The sequence below is a fragment of the Hylobates moloch genome, unplaced genomic scaffold, assembly GCF_009828535.3.
Source record: "Hylobates moloch isolate HMO894 unplaced genomic scaffold, HMol_V3 SCAFFOLD_16, whole genome shotgun sequence".
Classification (NCBI taxonomy): Eukaryota; Metazoa; Chordata; class Mammalia; order Primates; family Hylobatidae; genus Hylobates; species Hylobates moloch.
The window spans coordinates 31,142,612-31,167,377 of NW_026652291.1; the positions used below are offsets into that span (position 1 = coordinate 31,142,612).

General features: G+C 40.1%; 1 protein-coding gene and 1 pseudogene across 2 annotated transcripts in view; both read right to left on the reverse strand.

Moving 5' to 3' along the window:
- Positions 1–24,766, reverse strand: part of LIN52 (lin-52 DREAM MuvB core complex component) — a 121,304-nt gene that overhangs the window by 6,176 nt on the left and 90,362 nt on the right. The window contains exon 6 of one of the 2 annotated variants that reach the window (XM_058429339.1): positions 10,604–11,983. The exons of the other annotated variant lie outside the window; for it this stretch is intronic. Coding sequence (XP_058285322.1) covers positions 11,790–11,983 — 194 coding nt within the window. The 3' untranslated portion in view covers positions 10,604–11,789. Of the gene's footprint in view, positions 1–10,603; positions 11,984–24,766 lie in introns of those variants that run through there. 2 annotated transcript variants of the gene reach the window in all.
- On the reverse strand, positions 1,889–11,551 carry LOC131381571 (small ubiquitin-related modifier 2-like; annotated as a pseudogene).

Below are 24,766 nucleotides of genomic sequence, written 5' to 3' on the forward strand. Positions count from 1 at the left end.
ACTATTTTTTTGATACTGGATTTATTCTCTAAGATTACAAGGTTTCATAGGAAGGCAACACCACTTCCATTCTAATAAGTATGCCAAGAGGGGCCCACTGGTCATCAGCCACTGGTGTATGCCGTGCAGGAGAGAAGCATGACCCCTATGTCAAGTCATGATTTACAGGCCCTATTACATCGTACATATATCACAAATTGAGAAAGCCACAATTGAAACTGTCACCATAGGGTTAACACGTGAAATGCTGCAGAGAGTGTGGAGAGGGGACTGGCTACTACACACTGAGAGACAGCAAATGGATAGACTACAATCAACTTCCAGGTTTCCACTGTTTCTGTTATCCCCCACCACTTTTGTAGTTTCTCCAGGGCTATCCAGTTCATGGCAGCTGTAAACACCTGGGTACACTTGAAGAGGTCAGGGCTGAAAGGAGGACTCCACTGTGCCTGCTCTGAAAGTGGTGTGTGGTTTAATATAATCTCTTCTTTAGACTCTCCAATTCCTCCATCCTACATTTAGCCTTGCTTCTGGCTCACTTTCCACGATGACTATCCCCAAACTGCCTTCTCTGCAGTAAATTTTTCTGGTGGCTGGTTGAAAAAGATTCAGTGGTACAGACTGATTTCTCACTGGTGAGGGGATGAGGGATTACCTGCACCCTGGTTAACGAGATTGGGTGCAGAATCTCTCTCGAGACCAGCCCTCTCTGCCAGGGCTCTGCACCTTTCACCAATGACATATGGGTTTTATTACAGAAAGATTGTCCAGATTTTAACTCTGAGGCAATTGCCTGATAAAATTCTGCTCAGCTTTTATGTAGAGAACAATGTAAGGTTTAAGTAACTTTTTAATGAAGTGGAAGAAACTCATAGTTCAGTTTTTCAATTCCAACGCGAACTACTTTAAATATTTCTATGCCTCAATATAATTAAAAATGTTTGTGAAGTGGGGACAAATTACTTTCCACTGGTTTTCTCACATTCAGAAGAGCAATAACAGGTTGCTTTTAGGAGATTCTAATATGAGTGGCCAGGAAACAAAGGAGACAACGTAATATTGTGAAAAGAGCAGGACTTCGGCTCTTACATTGACCCTGGGCCACACAGGCAAATTACCAAGTTATTTTTCTGAGCTCCTTTCCTCATCCATTCAAGGTAGGATTAATACAAAGTCACATAGGCATTCAATAAATGCTAGCTACTGTACAACTATTTGTTTCATTTCAAACAGGAAGTTTATTTAAGCAATAGGATGCCTGGTGGGAAAACTATCTAAGATTCATTTCTTTTAGAGTAACTTATCCCGACTTAAAGACATATTGCCCTACATGTAACAGCTATGTACAAGAGTTTAAAAACTGGTTGGTTTTAGAATGACAAGTGAGAAACACCAAAATTCTCCAATTTAACAAGGTATGGAAGGATTTTTTTTTTTTTTTTAATAAGAGACAAGGTCTCGCCCTGTCACCCAGGCTGGAGTGCAGTGGTGTAGCCATAGCTCACTGCAGCCTCAACCTCCTGGACTCAAGTGATCCTCCTGCCTCAGCCTCCTAAGTAGTTGTGACTATAGGCGTGCAACACCTGGCTTTTTTTTTTTTTGTAGAGACAGGATCTTGAACTACTAGCTTCAAGCATGGAAGGATTTTTTGTTATTGATTTTTATTAAATGATGAGGCAAAATAACTTAATGAAGTATAGAGATAAGAGGTGAATGAGCATGCCACTAATGGAGAAAGGGGGCATTGCCACAGAATCAGTATTTATCCCCATCTTATCTCCATCTGATGTCGATCAAAACATACCACTGGCCATTTAGTTTAAAAAATAAAAAGGCAATATGCTTGTGCACAAATGCCAGTCATTTTATGCACAATAAAGGAATAAATCTACACTGTTGTAGTCAGGATGGAATTCAATGGAGTTGTAGTTTTCTGAGAATGTATTCCTGGTCTGTGGGAATGGAGTTCTGCAGTAAAGACCAGGTTCCCTTTGTAGTAGACACCTCCTGTCTGCTGCTGGAACATATCAATTGTATCCTCGTTTCCAACTGTGCAGGTGTGTCTGTCTCATTAATCGGCTGTCCATCAAATTGGAATCTGATCTGCCTCATTGATAAACTGTTGTTCACAATGAGCTTTCATTAGTCTACCAAGTGGTGTATGCCTCTTAATCTTAGACTGCACCACTGAACTATCCTACCCCTCCACCTTCAAATTAATATGACCACTGTTGGCTGGGCATGGTGGCTCATGCCAGTAATCCCAGCACTTTGGGAGGCCAAGGCAGGCGGATTACCTGAGGGGTCAGGAGTTCGAGACAGCCTGGCCAACATGGTGAACCCTCATCTCTACTAAAAATACAAAAATTAGCTGAGCGTGGTGGTGTGCGCCTGTAGTCCCAGCTACTCTGGAGGCTGAGGCAGGAGAATCGCTTGAACCCAGGAGGCAGAGGTTGCAGTGAGCCGAGATCATGTGACTGTAATCCAGCCTGGTCAACAGAGTGAGACTCTGTCTCAAAAAACAAAAAAACAAAAACAAAAACAAAAAACCACCACTGTTCTCAGTCTTGCTTCCTTCCTTGGCCTTCTTGTCAGTCAAGGTGAGCCCTGGAGTCTCCTTAGCTGCTGCTTTACAGGAGGTACCAGATCTACACCAAGTAAGCACATACACAGCACCAGGAGTGGCAAAAGAAGACCTATTTATTTTTAAAAAGATCTTCCAATGCAAGACAAATGGTAACACGAATGACTTGCATCTATGTGAATGAATGCATACTGTGGCGTATTAAGCCTGGCTGGAGTAATGTCGGGTACTAGGTGGACGCAGCTACCTTCTTTAACTATACCAGTAGATACTTCTAGCCAAAAGGAACACATAAAATCCCAGTTTAGTGGCCGGGTGCGGTGGCTCACACCTGTAATCCTAGCACTTTGGAAGGCCGAAGCGGGCAGATCACGAGGTCAGGAGATTGTGACCATCCTGGCTAACACGGTGAAACCCCATCTCTACTAAAAATACAAAAAAATTAGCCAGGCGTGGTGGTGGGCGCCTGTACTCCCAGCTACTCGGGAGGCTGAAGCAGGAGAATAGCATGAACCCAGGAGGCGGAGCTTGCAGTGAGTCGAGATTGTGCCACTGCGCTCCAGCCTGGACGACAGAGCAAGACTCCGTCTCAAAAAAAAAAAAGAAAAATAAAAAAAAAAAAAAGAAAGAAAAAAATCCCAGTTTAGTTTAAATCAATGTGCTAAAGGCTGTTTATTTAATTGGCCTCATAAAAGATGTTTTTATAGAAATGATGCCATTTGTTATAGTTTTGACTCTTCTTTAAAAATTACTTTTTTGGTCCCTGAACTCTTGAATGCATTCTATCTTGAATGTATTCTAACAGCTATGACAAAAGGGACCTACTGATCAGTTATCAGTGTGTGCCATGCAGAAAAGCAGCATGGAGGGGGTGGTGAAGAGTGAAGGCGTCACATGGAGCACACACTATGTACTAGATATTAGGAAGATTCAAATAAAGTCAAAGACATGCTTTCCCACAGAAAGAGACTATTCTCAAAGGCAATGCTGCCTTTGAGATGGAGCTAGCTGTTGTTAACAGGTATTCTGGTGGATTGGCAGAGAACAAAAAGAGAGCAATGTGATTTATAATGCTGATTTCTGTCTCGCAGGAATGTGCAACGTTTCCCTGTGGCTCTGGCGCAGAGCTGGTGTACAGCAGAGCAGTTCCAGGGCAGTCTGCCAGACTGAGACTCTTCACCACACTCCAGCTCAGTGTCAGATCTTCACAGGAAAAGTATCACTAAGTGATCAATAAGTCAAGGACTAAGCACTTTTTAATGCCTCTGATATGAGAGCAGCTGGTGCTGGAGTCACTGTCAAGAGCAGAAGGAGCTGTGAAGAGCACACAGTGTCACTGGATGAGGAGGGGTCTTTTGGAGCTTCATCCCATTAGGACACTTGGTGGCCCTCAGCAGGTGGTGCAACTGTAATAAGGTCCACTGATTGTTCTCCATCAACTCTTATGGAGAAGTATACACTAGCAACAGTCTTTGGTGTAAATCTTACTTCTCTCTAAAATATATAAAAGTAGCATTTGAAGGTCAGCAGCCTTGAGGCTTTTGCCTAAAGTCCTTTAGGTGGCCGGGCATGGTGGCTCACATCTATAATCCCAGCACTTTGGGAGGTCGAGACAGCCAGATCACATGAGGTCAGGAGTTTGAGACCAGCCTGGGCAGCCTGGTGGAACCCCGTATCTAGTAAAAACACAAAAATTAGCCAGGCATGGTGGCACATGCTTGTAATCCCAGCTACTTGGGAGGCTGAAGGGGGAGGATTGCTTGAATCTGGGAGGCGGAGGTTGCAGTGAGCCGAGATCGCGCCACTGTACTCCAGCCTGGGTGACAGGGTAAGACTCTGTCTCAAAAAAAAAAAAAAAAAAAAAAAAGTTATTTAGACATAATAAAACATTTCAAAAAGGAGACTAAAATACTATATACCTGAGAAAATAACAGTCTGGATCAAACTAACACAGACTATCAAAATTTTTGTCCTCAGTATTCTCAAAAAAATCTTTCTGGGAGCACACTTTCTAGATTATCTTTCTGTTGGGTATCTTGGCTCTTTATCAGGACTCTTCCAAAAGGGTGCAGTGGCCAAGAACACTGTTCCCTCCAGTTACTTCTGAGAAAGAAAATTATATTATTTATTTTACTTTTTAATTTTTTTGTAGATAAGGGGTCTTGCTATGTCGAACTGGTCTTGAACTCCTGGCCTCAAGCAATCCTCTTGCCTCAGTCTCCCAAAGTGCTGGGATTACAGGCATGAGCCACCATGTCCGGCCTGAGAAAGATAATTTTATATCACACTTTTTTTCTTCAATTCATAGTAATGCCTATTTGCAGAGAGTGTTTTATCCAAGAAGTAATATGAAAAAGAAAAGCCAGGACTCAATGTGCAGGTAAACAAATTTGGACAGTTCCAATATGGAAAATAATTTTAATGGCTTTTCATAACAGAAAAAAAGGACAGAAATATCCAGCCAACAGATTTATTTTCAGAATATAAAACATCAAGCAGGAACACAAAATATGGGAAGTGTCAGCCATGATGCCTGATGATTGAAGGCAGAAGTAGAAGAATTTTAATTGTCAGGCATTTGAAAAATGTTGCATTCAAGTGAAAGACTGTTTCTCCATCAACTCTCCTTGCCCTGCCCTCTTTTAAGAGCAAAACAAGACTAGATTTCAAATATGTACTCTTATCATCCTTCTTCCTACTAGAAACAAACCAAAACAACAGCAAAAAACCCCCAAAGATCTGTGTTCGAGAAATGAGAGCTAACAACTTCTTAGCTGTATTTTGTTTCCTTTTCAGAGGACCTGACAGGTCTATTTCATAGTTTTACTTGGTTTCCTTTTCAAGGGTAGAACTCAACTGAATGAAAGGCAATGAGATCAGAGCAATGAATTAATACTCTGGGGGCTAGAACTTTTATTAAATACTCATAAATTTGTGCAGAACATTCATGCTTCAGGGCCTTTACATAGTAATACATCCTGGTGAAACACTTATGACCAAAGGCTAGTAGCTTCACAGACTTAATATTCTCATCCATAAAGTAAGAACAGCAATAATAATCTATCATGTAAGGTTAAGACAGAAGAACTAGTCAAAGTGACTTGATCAGAACACAAAATATTTTGCCCCAAGTTAGACAGAGTAGCTTATTCATAGGCTAGGTTCCACTCTCAGGAAAATCAGACCAGGATCACAGTATAGATAATTTCAAATGACCTGCATATTCAGACAACTTTCCTGCCCTGTCTATCTGACTTCAAGGGGCTGGCAGCTGGCAACAGCTAACATCTAGGGATGATGAAGGCCTAGTCTTCTTGACCCCCAGGGCAGGGAAAGGGTTACATCTTCACACTGAGAAGCCAATAAAAACCTCTCTTGATTATAATTTAGATAAGAACGACTGGATTGAATAATAATGTCTGAAACTCCCCTGGCTGTTTCACCTTGAGACGTCCATCACTGGGTTAAACATGATGCTAATTGCATTTGGATTGATTAATTTCTCCCACTCCTGTCTATTCGAATAACGCTTAACAAAATAATCATAGCACCCAGAGCCAAATCTTTTCCGTCAAAGGAATGAAGCCATCAGAACAGGCAGAGATGAAAGAAATGAAGATGACCCATAATTACTGCTACGGTGATATCATTACCATATTATACAAAATGAGTGTGGGGGGAAAGGGAGGTGGAGGGAGGAGAGGCTGAGATTATTTATTTTTTTTAATGGAACCCTACAACCTAAGAATACAGATTTGACATCAAGTGGAACACACAGAAATACAGTACTTTTAAAAAAAATACAAATCTTCCTCATGAAATTGTAAAATCCAACAAACACTGAGGCCCAAGATACATCAAGTGTCTTGGGCTGTGAGCAGGTATTATTCATGCCACTATTTTTTCATCGCAATAACACTTTGTGTATGACTTGCATCGAGATTTAAGATGCTGCCTTCATACCACAAGCATTCCCATGGTTATTGGAGAATTTTTCTTTAAGCCAGGGAATAATATCATTTTATTTTAATATTGTTAGAGGTGGCCTTGTTTGTAAAATTACAATCTGGGTTTTAACTGCAGCTAGTTCTAGTTTAAGGCACATACAAAAAATCTCTATGAATTTTTGTGTATGGTTCATTGGACAACATTATGGATTTAATTTAAAACACTAGTGAGGACAAATATAATATTTCCCTATAAACTATTTTGTTGTTTAATAGAAACTTTTAATACTTCTGACAGAAAACCCATGATCGTAAGGGATTTAAATCTACCCTAGGTGTAAATCCATCACGTATTAGTGATCTCAGATGAATTACGTAGGCTCTCTGTGCCTCAGTTCCTTCCTCTGTTAAGTGGGGATTGGTATCTACCTTACTGAGTTATTGTGAGCCTTAAAGATAATACAGTTAAGTGCTCAATAAGTGCCGGCACAAGAAAAAAATTTCCCCTAAGATTAACTGGCTATTTACAGAACCCCGTACAATGTTTTTGCTATTACATTTACGAAAGTTAATTCAACCGACACTTGTTTTTTTTTTTTTTGTTTTTTTTTTTTTTTTGAGACACAGTCTCGCTCTGTCGCCCAGGCTGGAGTGCAGTGACGCAATCTCGGCTCACTGCAAGCTCCGCCTCCTGGGTTCACGCCATTCTCCTGCCTCAGCCTCTCCAAGTAGCTGGGACTACAGGCGCCCGCCACCACGCCCGGCTAATTTTTTTGTATTTTTAGTAGAGACGGGGTTTCACCATGGTCTCGATTTCCTGACCTCGTGATCCGCCTGCCTCGGCCTCCCACAGTGCTGGGATTACAAGCGTGAGCCACCGCACCCGGCCTTCAACCGACACTTGTAAAGTAACTTGCACACAGATGTTAACAAATATTTGTGAAATAAATAAATAGGACACTTAGGAGGCACATAATTTGAAAAGGCTAGAAATACCTGTAAGATATTTTTGCTGTGGTATTTTAAAAGTAGAACCATCATTAAATAAAAAACAATAAAAATGGATACTGAAATTGTTTTATTTAGCTTGGACAAAAAGGCATATTCCTCTATTTTCTTATACAACAAATATCGCCAAAATAAAATAAGCATATATATTTTGAATGTGTAATAATCCAGTGATAAACAAGAGTAGTACTTTAAAAGAAAAAAAAATATGTATTTCTGTCAGGTTAAAATGAGAATCAAAACCATTTACTCTGCTAACTCATTATTTTTTGCTTTCTTTTTGGTTAAGAGAGGCAATGCAATACACTGAAAAAGGTTTTTATCTTATCTGGCTTTGGAATTAGACATATTCAAACCCCAGCCCCCATTTCCAAACTTTAAGACCACAAACAAGTAATTTACTTTTCTGAACATTGGTTTTTTCTGTAAAATGGGAATTATAAAATAGACTTTGCAGACTCTTATGAGATTAAATAATGCATGAAATTCTTTCTTCTTTTTTTACTTTTTTTTCTTTTTTGAGATGGAGTCTCACCCCGTCACTCAGGCTGGAGTACAGTGGTGCAATCTTGGCTCACTGCAACCTCTACCTCCCATTCAAGTGATTCTTGTGTCTCAGACTTCTGAGTAGCTCAGACTAAAGGCATGCGCCATTACGCCTGGCTAATATTTGTATTTTCAGTAGAGATGGGGTTTCACCATGTTGGCCAGGCTGGTCTTGAACTCCTGGCCTCAAGTGATCCAACAGCCTTGACCTCCCAAAGTACTGGGATTACAGGCATGAATCACCATGCCTGGCCAAAAATCTCCTGACCTTGTGATCCGCCTATCTCGACCTCCCAAAGTGCTAGATTATAGGTGTGAGCCACCATGCCCGGCCTTCAGGTGCTTTCTTGAATATCAACCTATTTATTTCCTTTATAGCACTTAACAAAATCTGAAATTAACTTTTTGTTCCCCCTGAGACAGGGTCTGGCTCTGTTGCCCAGCCTGGAGAGTAGTGGCACGAGCTTGGCTCACTGCAGCCTTGAACTCCTGGGCTCAAGTGATCTGCCTGCCTCAGCCTCCCAATGCGCTGGGATTAAAGGTGTGAGCAACCATGCCTGGCCTTGAAATTAACTGTTTATTTACTTTCATGGTCCATGAAGTTCTGCAGAACCTCTTGCTGTATCCCCAGCAATTAGAACAATACCAAGCATATGGTAAGTGATCAACAATCTGTTGAAATAATATATTCATATATGAGGAAAGAGGAACTCTATTTCCTTTTCAGTTTTTTTTTTTTTTTTTTGAGACAGCGTCTCGCTCTGTCACCCAGGCTGGAGTGCAGTGGAACCATCTTGGCTCACTGCAACCTCTGCCTCCTGGGTTCAAGCGATTCTCCTGCCTCAGCCTTCCCAAGTAGCTGGGATTACAGGTGTGAGCCACCATGCCTGGCTAATTTTTTGTGTTTTTTCGTAGAGACGGGGTTTCATCATGTTGGCCAGGATGGTCTCGAACTCCTGATCTCAAGTGATCCAGCCACCTCGGCTTCCCAAAGTGCTGTGATTACAAGCATGAGCCACTGTGCCCGGCCTCAGTTCTTAATTAAACACCGAACATCAAATATTTTTGTTTAAGTAAAATTACATATGCATTTTATCCTTTAACCCAGAAATTCCACTTTAGAGTTACTCACATGCCTATTCAGTTCGGTACTATTTGTAATAACTGAAGATGAGAAACAACTCAAATGTCCATCAATAGGGAGGGGGATGATCGTGTCACTATACTCCAGCCTGAGCAATAGAGTGAGACCCTGTCTCAAAAATAAATAAATAAATGAAATAGAAAGAAACCTTAAGCTGCATCCAGGGGTCTTGTTGTTATATGTAGTTAGTTATTTTGAAGTAACTTTTATTGTAGGTTAAATAAAATAATTATGTTAGTTATTAGGAACCAAGATTTTCAGCATTAAAAAAGAAATCATTGGCTGGGCACGGTGGCTCACGCCTGTAATCCCAGCACTTTGGGAGGCCAAGGCAGGCAGATCACGAGGTCAGGAGATCGAGACCATCCTGGCTAACATGGTGAAACCCCGTCTCTACTAAAAATACAAAAAATTAGCTGGATGTGGTGGTGGCGCCTGTAGTCCCAGCTACTCGGGAGGCTGAGGCAGGAGAATGGCATGAATCCAGGAAGCGGAGCTTGCAGTGAGCCAAGATTAAGCCACTGCACTCCAGCCTGGGCGACAGAGCAAGACTCCATCTCAAAAAAAAAAAAAAAAAAGCTATCATTATAAAATCAAATATATTACATAAAAACCCCCAACCCCCAAATATTTTAAATTTGAACTGGCTGCATTATTGGTAAGAATACAATTCCTTTTTGTCTTTTCACAAAAACCATATTTACCTACCCTGTTCATAGAACAGGCCTAGAGACAATGACAGTCTCTTAACAATGAATACTATTAGTGTCTAGATTTCTACTAAAAGAAACCAGTGTTCCTTGGAGAAATGGATAAGATTCCAAGTCTGGAGAAGTAAGTGAACCAGGGATATCCTGACATGCCTGAAAGCAAGAAGGTTATCAAAGATTACTAGGGTCTTCCATGTTTCAGTCTAACAAAAAATAAGAAAAAAATTTTAAAAAAGAAGAAAAAATAAATAAAAAAGAAAAAACCTACTAGGGTCATGTCAAAAGACAGGAGCCAACTTGAAGGGGCACCCACTAAAGATGGGACCATTTTGAAGAAAAAAGAATAATGATTGTAATAGATCTAAATACAACAAATACAAACATCTATGATATTTTTAAAAAAGTCCTCAGTCACTTCAACTCATTCTGAAAATTGACAAATGAAAAGAGGAAAAATTTAACATTTTTTCTGCCATTCCTCTTTGAACTGTATTTCAGGGAAGCCAAACAGTTGCTGATTTAATAGAATAATAAATGTTATCATTACTGTTATTATTTTTAAAATAATATGACTGATACCACCCAAAGCCACTGATCTTCACTCAAACTGGAACAGACAGATGTCATGTCAGTCTTGATGTGAAGGAACAGGAAGCACACAGTACCATTATGAAGCATTCTTGCCAAAAAGACTGAATCCAAACCCAATCCGTTATCTAGCTGTATCAGCTTACAGGAAATTTGGCGGGAAAGAAGAACATGTTAAATGATATCACTAGGATAAAATTATCCAAACTTAAAATGTGGGGGCTGGGTGTGGTGGCTCACGCCTGTAATCCCACCAACTTGGGAAGCTGAGGTGGGTGGATCGCTTGAGCCCAGCCCAGGCAACATGGAGAAATCCTACCTCCACAAAAAATACAAAAATTAACCAGGCGTGGTGGCATGTGCCTGTAGTCCCAGCTACTTGGGAGGCTGAGCCCAGGATGTCAAGGCTACCGTGAGCGAAGATCACACCTGTGCACTCCATCCTGGGTGACAGAGTGAGAAAATGTGGGGAATCCTATCAGACAAACAATCCATCTTCTTCATTAATTAATGGGGAAAAAAACCCAGAGGAACTAGGGGGTGCAGTTATAGAGAAATTAAAAGAGACTTAAGATTCGTGTCAACTAAATGCAATGTACAGACCTTGTTTGGATCCTGATTCAAACAAACCTATTGTAAAAAACAATTTTGAGCCGAACTGGACACGGACTATTAGATGTTATTAAATAATTATTATTTTATTCTGTTTGATATGTTAATAATGGTAGTGTTTCAAAAAAGGCGGGATCTTCTGGTTAGAGATATGTACGAAAGTATTTATGAATGAAATGGTATGACATCTAGGATTTGCCTTAAAATATCGTAAACAACATAAACATCAAAAAGTGTGATAAAGGAGATACAGATAAAACAAGAATAGCAGAAAGTTTATCATTTTTGAAGCTGGGGATGGGTACATGGGGTTCATTGTAACATTCTCTGTACTTTAGTTAGCTTAAAAATTTTCCATAATAAAAAGAAAACCTCACCTAATGCTTCCCTGGAAATATAGCTTTTTCCTCATTATCACTACATATCATAATATCATTCATAAGTTAGAAGCAACATGAATGAGTACTCAGGGAAGAGTAGGCCAGGGAGCGGAGACGGGGATGATTAATTGGCCTAGAAATAGATGGACAGAAAAAGCTTTAGAAGGGGGTAACTTTTCGGCTGGGCGCAGTGGCTCATGCCTGTAATCCCAGCACTTTGGGAGGCCGAGGCAGGCAGATCACGAGGTCAGGAGATCAAGACCATCCTGGTTAACATGGTGAATCCCCGGCTCTACTAAAAATACAAAAAAAATTAGCCGGGCGTGGTGGCGGGCACCTGTAGTGCCAGCTACTCGGGAGGCTGAGGCAGGAGAATAGCGTGAACCCGGGAGGTGAAGCTTGCAGTGAGCTGAGATCACGCCACTGCACTCCAGCCTGGGCTGCACTCCAGCCTGAGACTCCATCTAAAAAAAAAAAAAGAGAGAGAGAGAGAGAGAAGGGTAACTTTTCATGTCATGAATGTTTATTTCCATCATTAAATTCTTTGGATGAGGAACAAATTACATACAACCAAGAATCAAACACAGATTACATATTTTTTAAAATCTACCAAATCAAACTCAAGTTAAGCCTAATAATAAGGAGCTACTACCTTCCAACCTTTCTCTCTCTTAAATATTTAAGAAATCATACTGATGAATCTAAGAACACAATTTTCACTTTGCCCATAAAACAGCTATGAGGGAAACTCCCCGGCTCAACATGTTGCTTTTACAAAATTTGCTGGCAAGTGGAGAGAAAGAGTCCTTGGTTACTTACTGAATCTTCTCAAAAGAAGCTTTTGAGATAGGTCGCAAGACTAACTTTAAGGTCCAGGCCAGTTTGATAGCTAACAAGTCACAAAAATGAATAGCTTAAGTTAAACTTCCACTAGTCTAACTAAATTTCTACTATTAATACTTTGCCCTCACACTATCAACAACTGTGTATATAAATGATGACCTTGCTAATCCAATTTTACTGTGATCATTCTTTTACTTCATAGATGCCAATTTGGATAAATCAGCATCCACATTACTTAGCTGATTTGGACAAATCAGCATCTACATTACTTAGCTGATAATTTAACTGATAATTTGATTTTTAATTGTTTGCATTGTGGTTTCAATAAATATGGTTCATTTTCTCAACCTGACTGAACAATAAATTTATCAATGTGAAAATGCTTTTAAAGATAATTTCCCTAATGAACTTGGAAAAAATGCACAAAAGGTCAGGCACAGTAGCTCACACCTGTAATCCCAGCACTTTGGGAGGCCTAGGTGGGCAGACCGCTAGAGCTCAGGAGTTTCAGAACAGCCTGGGCAACACAGCAAAACCCCCTCCACAAAAAATACAAAAAATTAGCTGGGCATGGTGGCATGCACCTGTGGTCCCAGCAACTCAGAAGGCTGGGGTGGGAGGACTGCTTGAGCCTGAGAGGCAGAAGTTGCAGTGAGCCAAGACTGCGCCACGGCACTCCAACCTGGGTGACAGAGTGAGACCCTGTCTCAAAAAAATAAATAAACAAATAAATAAAAAGCAAAATATACAGTAGCCATCTAGTCAGCCTTAATTTAAAAAAACTTTTTCCTCCAAAATCATGTAGCAGTACAAAGGTACAACAATTTCTGTCTTCATTTGCTTATGAATTTGTTTTAAAACCACATCACAATCAGGTAAGAACTTGATGTGTCTACTTACGAAGTCATATGGTAGTGGTTATTTTCCCTGTGATTTGAAATAACCGCTAGTAAACGTTCTGTGTTTTTCAGAATATTTGATATTGATGTTTCTGAATAATCTTATTCACAAAATTCATGAACTACTAGTTTAAAATAATTAGAACACAAAAGGATCCTCAGCCAGAAAATTATATTGAGTATAATAGTCTGTATCACTGAAACTCTACAGCTTAACCTGCTTACGGTTAACATATAGTGAATGTGTATTAAATGAAAGAATACTATTTCAATGATAATACAGACCATAATTTAGGATCTTAAAATAAATTATACATAATGTGGCAAAACACAATAGATGGGGGGAAATCTGGTTAATTAGATTCTGTATAAGCATAAGCATGTACTAGAATCTTTTTTTTTTTTTTTGACAGGGTCTCGCTATTGCCCAGGCTGGAGGGCACTGGTGTGATCACGGCTCACTGCAGCCTCAACCTCCCAGGCTCAAAGAGTCCTCCCACCTTAGCCCACTGAGTAGCTGGCCACCATGCCTGGACCAGCTTTTTTTCTTTTTAAAAATTTTTTTTGTAGATGATGTCTTGCTATGTTGCCAGAGCTGGTCTTGAACTCTTGACCTTAAGTGATCCTCTCACTTTGTCCTCCCAAAGTGCTGGGATTACAGGTGTGAGCCACTGCACCTGGCCTAAACAATTTTAAAAATAGAAAAATCTTATAGAAAAAGGATATAAAGAAGGAGAAGATTTTGGTATAGCTGTATAATGGGTGTGTGTGTGTGTGTGTGTGTGTGTGTGTGTGTGTTTTAAGAGATGGGATCTTGCTCTGCCACCCAGGCTGGAGTGCAGTGGTGTGATTATAGCTAACTGCGGCCTCACACTCCTGGGCTCAAGCGATCCTCCTACCTCAGCCTCCTGAATAGCTGAGACCTCAGGCACACAGTACATGCTCAGCTAATTTCTGTGTTTTTTTTTTTTTTTTAGAGACAGGGTCTTGCTATATTGCCCAGGCTGGTCTTGAACTCCTGGCTTCAAGTGATCCTGGGGCCTCGCTACATAGCCCAGACAGGAGTATGGTGGCCTGATCATGGCTCACTGCAACCCTGAACTCCTCAGCTCAACTGATCCTCCCACCTTGGCCTCCCAAAGTGCTGAGATTGTAAACATGAGCCACCACGCCCCAGCCTTGTGTTTTAAGTGCTATTACAAAAGAGTTGAAAAGTTAAAAAAAAAATTGGAAGTTTATAAAGTAAAAAAGTTACAGTAAGCTAAGGTTAATTTATTATCAAAGAAACATATTTTAATACATTTAGTGTAGCCTAAGTGTACAGTGTTTATAAAGTTTGCAGTAGTGTAATGTCCTAGGCTTTCATATTCACTCACCACTCACTCACTGACTCACCCAGAGCAACTTCCAGTCCTATAAGTTCCACTCACGGTAAGTACCCTATACAGGTGTACAATATTATTATTATTATTATTTTTTTTTTTTTTTGAGATGGAGTCTCGCTCTGTCGCCCAGGCTGGAGTGCAGTGGCGCAATCTCGGCTCACTGCAAGCTCCGCCTCCCGGGTTCACGTCATTCTCCTGCCTCAGCCTCTCCGAGTAGCTGGGACTACAGGCGCCCGCCACCATGCCCGGCTAATTTTTTGTATTTTTAGTAGAGACGGGGTTTCACCGTGGTCTCGATCTCCTGACCTCGTGATCTGCCCGCCTCGGCCTCCCAAAGTGCTGGGATTACAAGCGTGAGCCACCGTGCCTGGCCCAGGTGTACAATATTATTATTATTATTATTATTATTATTATTATTATTATTATTTTCTTTGAGTCAAGGTTTCACTCTGTCACCCAGGTTAGAGTGCACTGATGTGATCACAGCTCACTGCAGCTTCGACCTCCCTTAACTGAGGGCTTAAGTGATCCTCCTGCCTCAGCCTCCTGAGTAGCTAGGTCCACAAACATGCACCACTATACCTGGCTAATTTTTTAATTAGTTTGCAGAGATGGGACCTTGACATGTTGGCCAGGCCAGGTGTACCATTTTCTTTTTCAAATGTATTATACTGTTTTAGTTTTTGTTTTTTTAAGAGAAGGGGTCTCACTTTGTTGCCCAAGCTGGAGTGCAGCAGCTATTCACAGGCATGATCCCGCTAGTGATAAGAACACGAGTTCTGACCTTCAGTTTCCAACCTGGGCTGGTTCACCCTTCCTTAGGCAAACTGGTAGCCCCTGCTCCCATAAGGTCACCATATTGATGCTGAACTTAGTGCAGATACCTGGTTGGCATAGCGCACTACAGGCCAGAACTCCTGGGCTCAACCAATCCTCCCACCCCATAGCCTCCTGAGTAGCTGGGGCTATAGGTGCCAGTCACCATGCCCAGCTATACTGTATCTTTACTCTACCTTTTCCATGTTTAGATGCACCAGTACTTACTGTTGTGTTCCAATTGCCTCTAGTATTCAGTACAGTAACATACTGTACAGGTTTGTGGCCTATGAGTAATAGGCTATACCATATAGCCTAGGTGTGTAGTAGGCTATACTATCTAGGTTTGTGTAAGAATACACTATGATGTTCACACAATGAAATCACCTAATGTTGAATTTCTGAGAACATATCCCCAGAGTTAAGCAACATACGACTGTATTAAAAACCCACTGACTTGTACACTTCAAGTGGGTGAATTTTATCGTATGTGGAAAATATCTCAATAAAGCTCCTTTTAAAAGTGGGCGATGTCTAAAGCTGAGCAAAAATTAAATGCAGAGGTATAAAAAGACCTTCAGGTTCAAGTCAAACCCCTGATAGAAAGACTTCATTCACAAAGAGGAGATCTATGGCAACAGAACCTGGGTTTCTTCACTGAAGACTAAGGCACCTCTTACCTCTATCCTGAAGCACAAAGGAAGCTTGCCCTGTCCTTCTGGCTTTGTTCTTGCAAGAGAACTGGCAGAAAATCTAATTAATCAATGGTCTGGATAAAAAATTTGAGCATTGGGACATTACTGCCATATAATTAAAGAAAAAAATACTTCATAAATTCAATTCTGTTTAAATTCAAATAACATCAGAATTTGTATTTATGCTGCACTGTTTTTAATAACAAAAATACTATATTTTGACTTAAAAGTACAGTACTTAGGTTATTTAGATACTATGAATAATTATTTGAAAAATATTCCTTTTGTTTAACCACTCATGCCAGGAAGTCAGGATACAATTAGATTTAAAATAAGTAGATTAGATGAATGCAAATGCATTAAATACAAAAACATTTAACAAAGCTGTATATTTAAACATATCAAAATCCACAAAATGAAAGATTAATGTTGCTATAAAAACTAAGTAATCCAGGCCGGGCGTGATGGCTCATGCCTGTACTCCCAGCACTTTGGGAGGCCAAGGCAGGCGGATCACCTGAGGTTGGGAGTTCAAGATGAGCCTGACCAACATGGAGAAACCCTGTCTGTACTAAAAATACAAAATTAGCCGGGCGTGGTGGTGCATGCCTGTAATCCCAGCTATTCAGGGGGCTGAGGCAGGAGAATCGCTTGAACCCGGGAGGCAGAGGTTGTGGCGAGCTGAGATCACGCCATTGCACTCCAGCCTGGGCAACCACAGCGAAGCTCTGTCTCAAAAAACAAAACAAAACAAAACACACAAAAAAACACTAAGTAATCCTTACTACATGTAAATAATTGGCTAAATGTAATAACCAAATCAGCAATCCAAATTCAGATCATGAACAACAGAATGCTTTTTATACAAAAACCGTTTAATTATAGGTTCTATGTCAGTATTGTGCTACACTTGAAAGATACTGAGAAATAATATTAATAGTTTCTTTTTTTAATTGGTTCATTCAATACGTATTTATTGGATACAATTTTATACAGGATTAGGAGTTCTAAACTTTTTTGCATTCACAATTTGAAGAGATTAAAATATTCAGAAACTCACTAAACAAGTTAGCACACTTATTCTCATGGCATAATTTCTCAAAGGGCCCATAAGAACCTCCATAATCACCACACTAGTTACGTGATTGCCATTCAGTCCTGTGTGGCTATTTGAGTAGAACATTTTCTGATCTAACTACATTCGTATTATATTAATGAGTCAAAGTGCTCACTGGTTCCAGTAAAGGCCATCTTTCTTTGGTGCTGTCTTGATGTTATACTTCTTACCTCTTATTGAAAACAAGTTGTACCTGCTCCACACATCACATCACATAGCCTGCTCAGTCCTAAGTTGCACCTGACACCACTGTAATGTTAATCTGTTTATTATACATTGATCAAACTTAGAGCACACGCAGTGAAGAATTTGTGCTATGGAACAGCTAAGAACCATAATTATTAACATTTCTTAATGATTATATCCACTTAACATGTATTATTACTTAAAATTCTCACAACCCCCCATAAGTAGATATAATTTATTATTCTCATTTTACAAATGAAGGAACTGAGAGCGAGAAGTTATACAACTTGTTCAAGATTACACTGCCAGTAAATGGCAGAAGCAGCACTGGATCCAGGTGGCCTTAACTCCAGGTCCTGTGTTCTTAACGGCTTTGCTACAGTTATCTCCCCATGGTCCCTGATGTAAAGGAGTTCACAGACTACAGATACATATACCATTATAATATAATATGACAGTGCTATAACAGAGAATGTAGGAGCACAGAAAAGCTAGGGAAATGGACAAAGCCTTACAATAGTGAAGAAACAGCACTCAATGTTTCAAACATTACAGACACAAATTTCCCAAGAAATATGACTTAAGTTTGCTTTAAGAATTAAAATGGGCCGAGCGAGGTGGCTCATGCCTGTAATCCCAGCACTTTGGGAGGCCGAGGTAGGCGGATCATCTGAGGTCAGTTAGAGATCAGCCTGGCCAATATGGCAAAATCCCATATCTACTAAAAATACAAAAAATTAGCCAGGTTTGGTGGTGCATGCCTGTAATCCCAGCTACTTGGGAGGCTGAGGCAGGAGAACTGCTTGAACCTGGGAGGCGGAGGTTGCAGTGAGCCGAGATCGCACTATTGCTCTCCAGCCTGGGTGACAGAGCAAGACTCTGTCTCAAAAAAACAAACAAACAAAAAAAAGAATTAAAATATTAAAATGAAGAGAGACATAAAATAATACTGGATCTAAATTCATTTACCTATTTCTAGGTCTATGTAAGTTCTGACTTTGCTCATATAACTGTTCATTACTTTTTAGACAACATTCTTTTACTAAATTTCTAGTATAATGGCTTTTGTTTTCCTTCTAGTTCATAACATTTATTTAGGTTTTCTTTAATGCCTGTCAATAAAATTTACAATTTTTTTTCCACTAAAATTTTTTGTAGATTAAAACTTAATGTACTTAATATTCTTACCACGATTGGGAAAATCATCTTTCTGAAACATTATTTTCTAATTGTTTCTGGTGTAAAAAATACAATAGACTTTTGTTTGGGTTTTTTCTTTTTTTTTAGACAGGCTCTCACTCTGTCACCTAGGCTGGAGTGTAGTGTCACAATTGTAGCTCACTGCAGCCTTGACCTTCAAAGCAATCCTCCTGCCTCAGTCTCCCAAGTAGCTGGGTCTATAGGTGTGTGCCACTACACCTGGCTAATTTTTTTTTTTACAGATGGGGTCTTACTATGTTGCCCAGGCTGGTCTCCTGGGCTCAAGTGATCCACCCACCTCAGCCTCTCAAAGTGTTAGGATTATAGGCATGAGCCACTATGCCTGGCCAGTACCTTTCATTTAATGGCAGAATTTTTCAGAAACATGTTAAAGATATAGAGTACACCAAGCTAATTTTTTTTTTTTGGTACTGACAGAGTCTCACTATGTTGCCCAGGCTTGTCTCAAATTCCTGGGCTCAAGCAATATACCAGCCACAGTCTCTCTAAGTGTGGATTACAGGTGTGAACCACCATGCCTGGGATCATTTATGTCTTTAAATATTTTTTTTTCTGGCCTGTACCTAACTCCTTTCCTTCTGGAACTCTAGTTACATGTATGTTAAACTGCTTGATATTGTCCCACTGAGGTTCTATTAATTTTGCTTTTAATATTTTTCTCTCAGTACTTAATTTTGGACAGTTTATATCTATCTTTATAGTTTCTACTGGTTATAGAAACTATATCACACTATAGTCTAATATGAAACATCAAACTAAAAAAATAAAAACCTCTAACTTTTCTGTCTCTTCCTTTTTTAATCAGGGAGAAAATGGAACATTTAAACTCCAAGGCAACTTCTATAAAGTTAAACATGGTATTATAGAGTTCACCTCAATAAAAATTATTTCCATTTTTTTTTTTGAGGTTGGTAATTTGGCAAAATGTGGCACTATGAGTTCTGGCAGGTAATCAAATAATTTAATAGTTCATATTTACCCCAAAAACACACAAAAAGGGGAAAAAAGCCCATTAATAATTATGTTTAAGAACCTACAGAAGATATACAAGTCCTAAAAGAGCAAAAAAAGTCAGTCTTTGTGGAATTTAGATAAAAATCACTTCTAGATCTGGCCCTTACCTACCTCTTTATTTATTTATTCACTGGATATTTACTAAGCATCTGTTATGCTCTAGGCAATGTGGACACAATAATGAATGGGCCAGGTGAGGTCCTGGCTCTCATGGAGCTCATATCTAATGAACAACTTCATCTCTTGCTTTTCTTCCATATGCTCCTGCTACACAGGAACAACTAGCAGGTCTTCAAATGCACCATGTGACTTCACACTTCTGTTCCTGTCCACGTTATTCTAATTACTTAAACAGGCCCGTCACTCCTCCTCTCTTTCATATTCCAGTACTGCTGATGTCCATCTGGCAGATTTTTATGTGCTCTTCAAGACCCAGCTTCAAGTGTCTCTTTTGTGAAGCTTTTCCTGAAACCCCCACTCAGGCAGAGCTGCTTATTCCTTCCATCATGTCAGCCATGAACCTCATACAAACTTCTTTTACACTGAAATACAGTTATCTGATTACATGCCTGTCGCTCACTGGATAAGTATCTCACAGACGTTTTGTCTTTGAGATTCTAGACTCTAATAGTGTCTGAGACATAATATAAGCTCTAATTTTGAAAAAACAGAAACAAACGATTAGCAACATGAACAAGTTTTAAAAGTGGGTACTATGATAGATCTCTTCAAATACATTGAACTATTTATGTGTGAGAGAAATTTGCTTTCTTTCTGTATTGCAACTAACATCATAAATAACAACTGTGGCTATAAATTAAGAGAAGTAGAGAGATGGGAGAATTCTATTGGGATGATTCTAATTGTCTGGCAATGGAAATGAGATCCCTTCCACTGGAAATGTTGGAGAGAAAATGATGTTGGAAGAGGAATAGACTTATGATGCTGGAGAGAGAGGAAAAAACATGGAAATAAGGCTGAAGGTCCCTTACAAGTCACCAGAAAACAGCAACCAGAATACATGGAAAAGGAAGGTAACTCTTAAGAGAAAGGATACTTCTTGGAATTGGGAAAAAGGGAGGAGAAAAGAGACACAAAGGATTTTGATATTAAAGAAGAAGGTTTACTCAAGATAGTCTAGGTATTACTAGTAAAAGGGAACTTCTCTTGAAACAATAGAAAAAGAAATGTGGACTGGGAATGTGTGAAAAGAAGACATTTTAAAAACAGTCACTAAGGTAAGGCTCAAGTCAATGAGTCATCCCAGATATGAAAATGTGTTTCATTTTCAAGGCCCATAAAACAGACAGTTTCCAAATTTTAACATTCCTTTCTGTCCAGAAATTCTTTTTTATTTTGAGACAAGATTCACACTCTGTTGTCCAGGCTGGAGTACAGTGGCACAATCTCGGCACACTGCAACCTCCGCCTCCCAGGTTCAGGCAATTCTCCTGCCTCAGCCTCTCAAGTAGCTGGGCATGTGCCACCATGCCCAGCTAATTTTTGTATTTTTAGTAGAGATGGGGTTTTGCCATGATGGCCAGGCGTCTCAAACTCCTGACCTCAAGTGATCTGACTGCTTCAGCCTCCCAAAGTGTTGGGATTACAGGTGTGAGCCACCACGCCTGGCCTATGTCCAGAAATTCTTAACATGTAACCCAGTTCACTCAGGTATTAGATTAAGTATGTTTCCTTTTACTCTAAATGCTGTTTGAAAAGCTGGTTAATTTTTCTTTTTTTTTTTTTTTTTTTGAGACGGAGTCTCGCTCTGTCACCCAGGCTGGAGTGCAGTGGCACAATCTCTGCTCACTGCAAGCTCCGCCTCCTGGGTTCACGCCATTCTCCTGCCTCAGCCTCCCAAGTAGCTGGGACTACAGGCACCCACCACCACGCCTGGCTAATTTTTTGTATTTTTAGTAGAGATGGGGTTTCACCGTGTTAGCCAGGATGGTCTTGATCTCCTGACCTTGTGATCCACCCGCCTCGGCCTCCCAAAGTGCTGGGATTACAGGCGTGAGCCACCGCACCCAGCAAAGCTGGTTAATTTTTCTATCAGAACACTTACTAATTCAAGACAAGTACTAATAGCATTGCTATCTCCATTAATAAGTAATAACTGTTAGAGAAGACTGTAAGATTAAAAATAAACAGAAATATTATAAACAATGGTGCAATTCAAGATGGACACTAGCTGTTTATTTTGTATATCTTCATTGAAAGCAAATATAATAGAATCCTTAATTCTTATAGTTGAAAAGAATATCTGATCTAAACTCCCACCTAATAACCAGCAGTATCTCATAACATTCTAGAGTTAGTTGCAGAGCTCTGCCTGAGCATTACCACTGATAGGAAACTCAGTACTTTTTGAGGGTCCATTTAATTTGTGGACATTTGGAAAGTTCTTCCAAGAGTGTGGCAAAACAAATAAACCCCAAAACAAAAATTCAACCTCTCTCTAACTTCTCCTCATTGTTCCTAATTCTGCCCTCTGAAATGTAACAAGGATCACTGCCCAACTGCCCATGGTGTAGTCAAGGTAGATAAAATGGAATATAGTAACTGTAAGTAAAAGAAAGGAAGCCAAGCTTACTGGCTTACACCTGTGGTCCTAGTTACTCAGGAGGCTGAGGCAGGAGGACTGCTTGAGTTCAAGAGTTCAATTCCAGCCTAGGCAACATAGTGAGACCGCCCCCCATCTCTATAAAAAATATAAAAACTGAAAAAAGAAAAAATAGGTGAAGTATTAGGGACAATACTTCACTTGTCAAATAGCATTTAGAGTAAAAGGAAACATACTTAATCTAAAACCTGAGTGAATTGGGTTACATGTTAAGAATTTCTGGACATAGGCCAGGCATGGTGGCTCACACCTGTAATCCCAACACTTTGGGAGGCTGAGGCGGGTGGATCACTTGAGGTCAGGAGTTTGAGACCAGCCTGGCCAACATTAGCCAAGTATTGAGTAAGTCAATAGACGCCCGTCCCCTGAATGTTTTAAGAGCAATGAAAATAACCTCTTATATCTTCCTTGATGCTAGGATTCTGTTCAAACCCAGAGGGGTTATAAAAATGGTACAATTCTATTCAGTATTTCTTCAGATGAAATACACAATTAGACAAAATAACATGTGATTCTATAGCCAAAAAACAATCCATTAAAAAGACAAGTGACAGCTCAACCCTGTCTCCAGGAACATTTGTCTCCTATGCTTTTATCCTTCATGGATTTGAGTTGAATGACATTTGCTGCAGGCTGATAATTAGTTTTTCTTTCTCTTTCTAAAAGAAAAAGCAGCAGAGGCCAGTGTTGGCCTCTTCCCCAGGAGAGATACCAGCCTGAGTGGTTTGGGGATACATGCCTTGATGAGATTTGCACTATGACTCTTGAATGCATGCACCATCCCAGCAACACCTGCTCTCCTGACAGGCCACCTGGGACCGACAGAAAAAAGAACTATCAATTCCACTCTCCCCAGAGAGAACACCCAGACCCAGCGCTAAATGTACAATTTAATGTCATGTCAAAAAAGTAAAATTCCATCTACCAAAACCTACCAATTACCAGAGGTCAATATTTAGAGGACCTTAATAATGAAAATTGGCATAGAATTTTATTTTTTCCCAAGTGAATTGCAATCCAGCTAGATATTCAGGAAAATACCACTTACACCAAGGGAGAAAGATGGGAAAAAGTGAAATTCCTTAATCAAACTGTGTGATCAACATATTGCTTAAGCCTTTAATTTTGGGTTCTATTTCCCATCATGAGACAGAAATATAGTTGCTTCTCACCCAGAAAATGAGTTATATGTTTTGGATTGTTTGGGCACACAGATTTCATAACACAAAACTGAAAATATGTGAGCAATAACGTTTTAATTTAAAGATCTTGGCCGGGCGCGGTGGCTCATGCCTGTAATCCCAGCACTTTGGGAGGCAAGGTGGGCGGATCACCTGAGGTCGGGAGTTCGTGACCAGCCTGACCAACATGGAGAAACCCCATCTCTACTAAAAATGCAAAATTAGCCAGCCTGGTGGCGCATGTCTGTAATCCCAGCTACTCTAGAGGCTGAGACAGGAGAATCGCTTGAAGCCAGGAGGCGAAGGTTGCGGTGAGCTGAGATCGCGCCATTGCACTCCAACCTGGGCAACAAGAGCAAAACTCTGTCTTAAAAAAAATAAAAAATAACTTAATTCTTAAAAATAGATGAAATAGCTGGGCGCAGTGGCTCACGCCTGTAATCCTAGCACTCTGGGAGGCTGAGGCGGGCAGATAACCTGAGGTCAGGAGTTTGAGACCAGCCTGATCAACATGGAGAAAGCCCATCTCTACTTGTTCATTAAATGTGAGCCGAATAAGTGAATGAGTGAATAAATGAGTTAACAGAAAATTCTAAGACTTATAGCAAATTATAAACTTACTCAGCTAGCTGACCCACAGCCAATAATAGCTGGTTAAACAGCACACTGTGAAGAGTCTGCCATTAGGATCCTCCAGACCCTGATCTCCCCAGCTCGTCTGCACCTTCTTCCCACCACATCTGAGCCCAGGTTGTTGTTCTATCCTGAAGTCCATGTGGGCTAGATCATGGACTGAGGATTCAGTTCTGGGCTCAAATCTTGGCTCTTTCTCTTACTTTCCATATAATTGTGGGCAAGTAACATAATGAGATGGTCAGTTTCTAGCATTTATCCATCCTTGAAATTGTCTTATGTATTTAACTCCCCCTATTAGAGTGTAAGCTGCTCAATGTCAGGGACTCTGTCAGGCTAATCAGCCACTGTGTCTACATTGCCCAGAACAGTGTCTGGAAACTAGCATCTGCTCATTAATATTTGTTGTCATAAAAGTGATGAGTTTAGTATCTGGTATGATCAGGCACTTTACAAACGGAAGCCCTCATCTGGACTGCTCCATAGCCTCCTGGCCATCAGCCTCACCTCCCTTCAATTTGCTTTTCACTTAAGATGCAGAGTATTTCTTCATTGCAAGCCTAATTCTGTCATTCTTTTTATTCTAGTCTTTTTTATTTTATTTTATTTTATTATTATACTTTAGGTTTTAGGG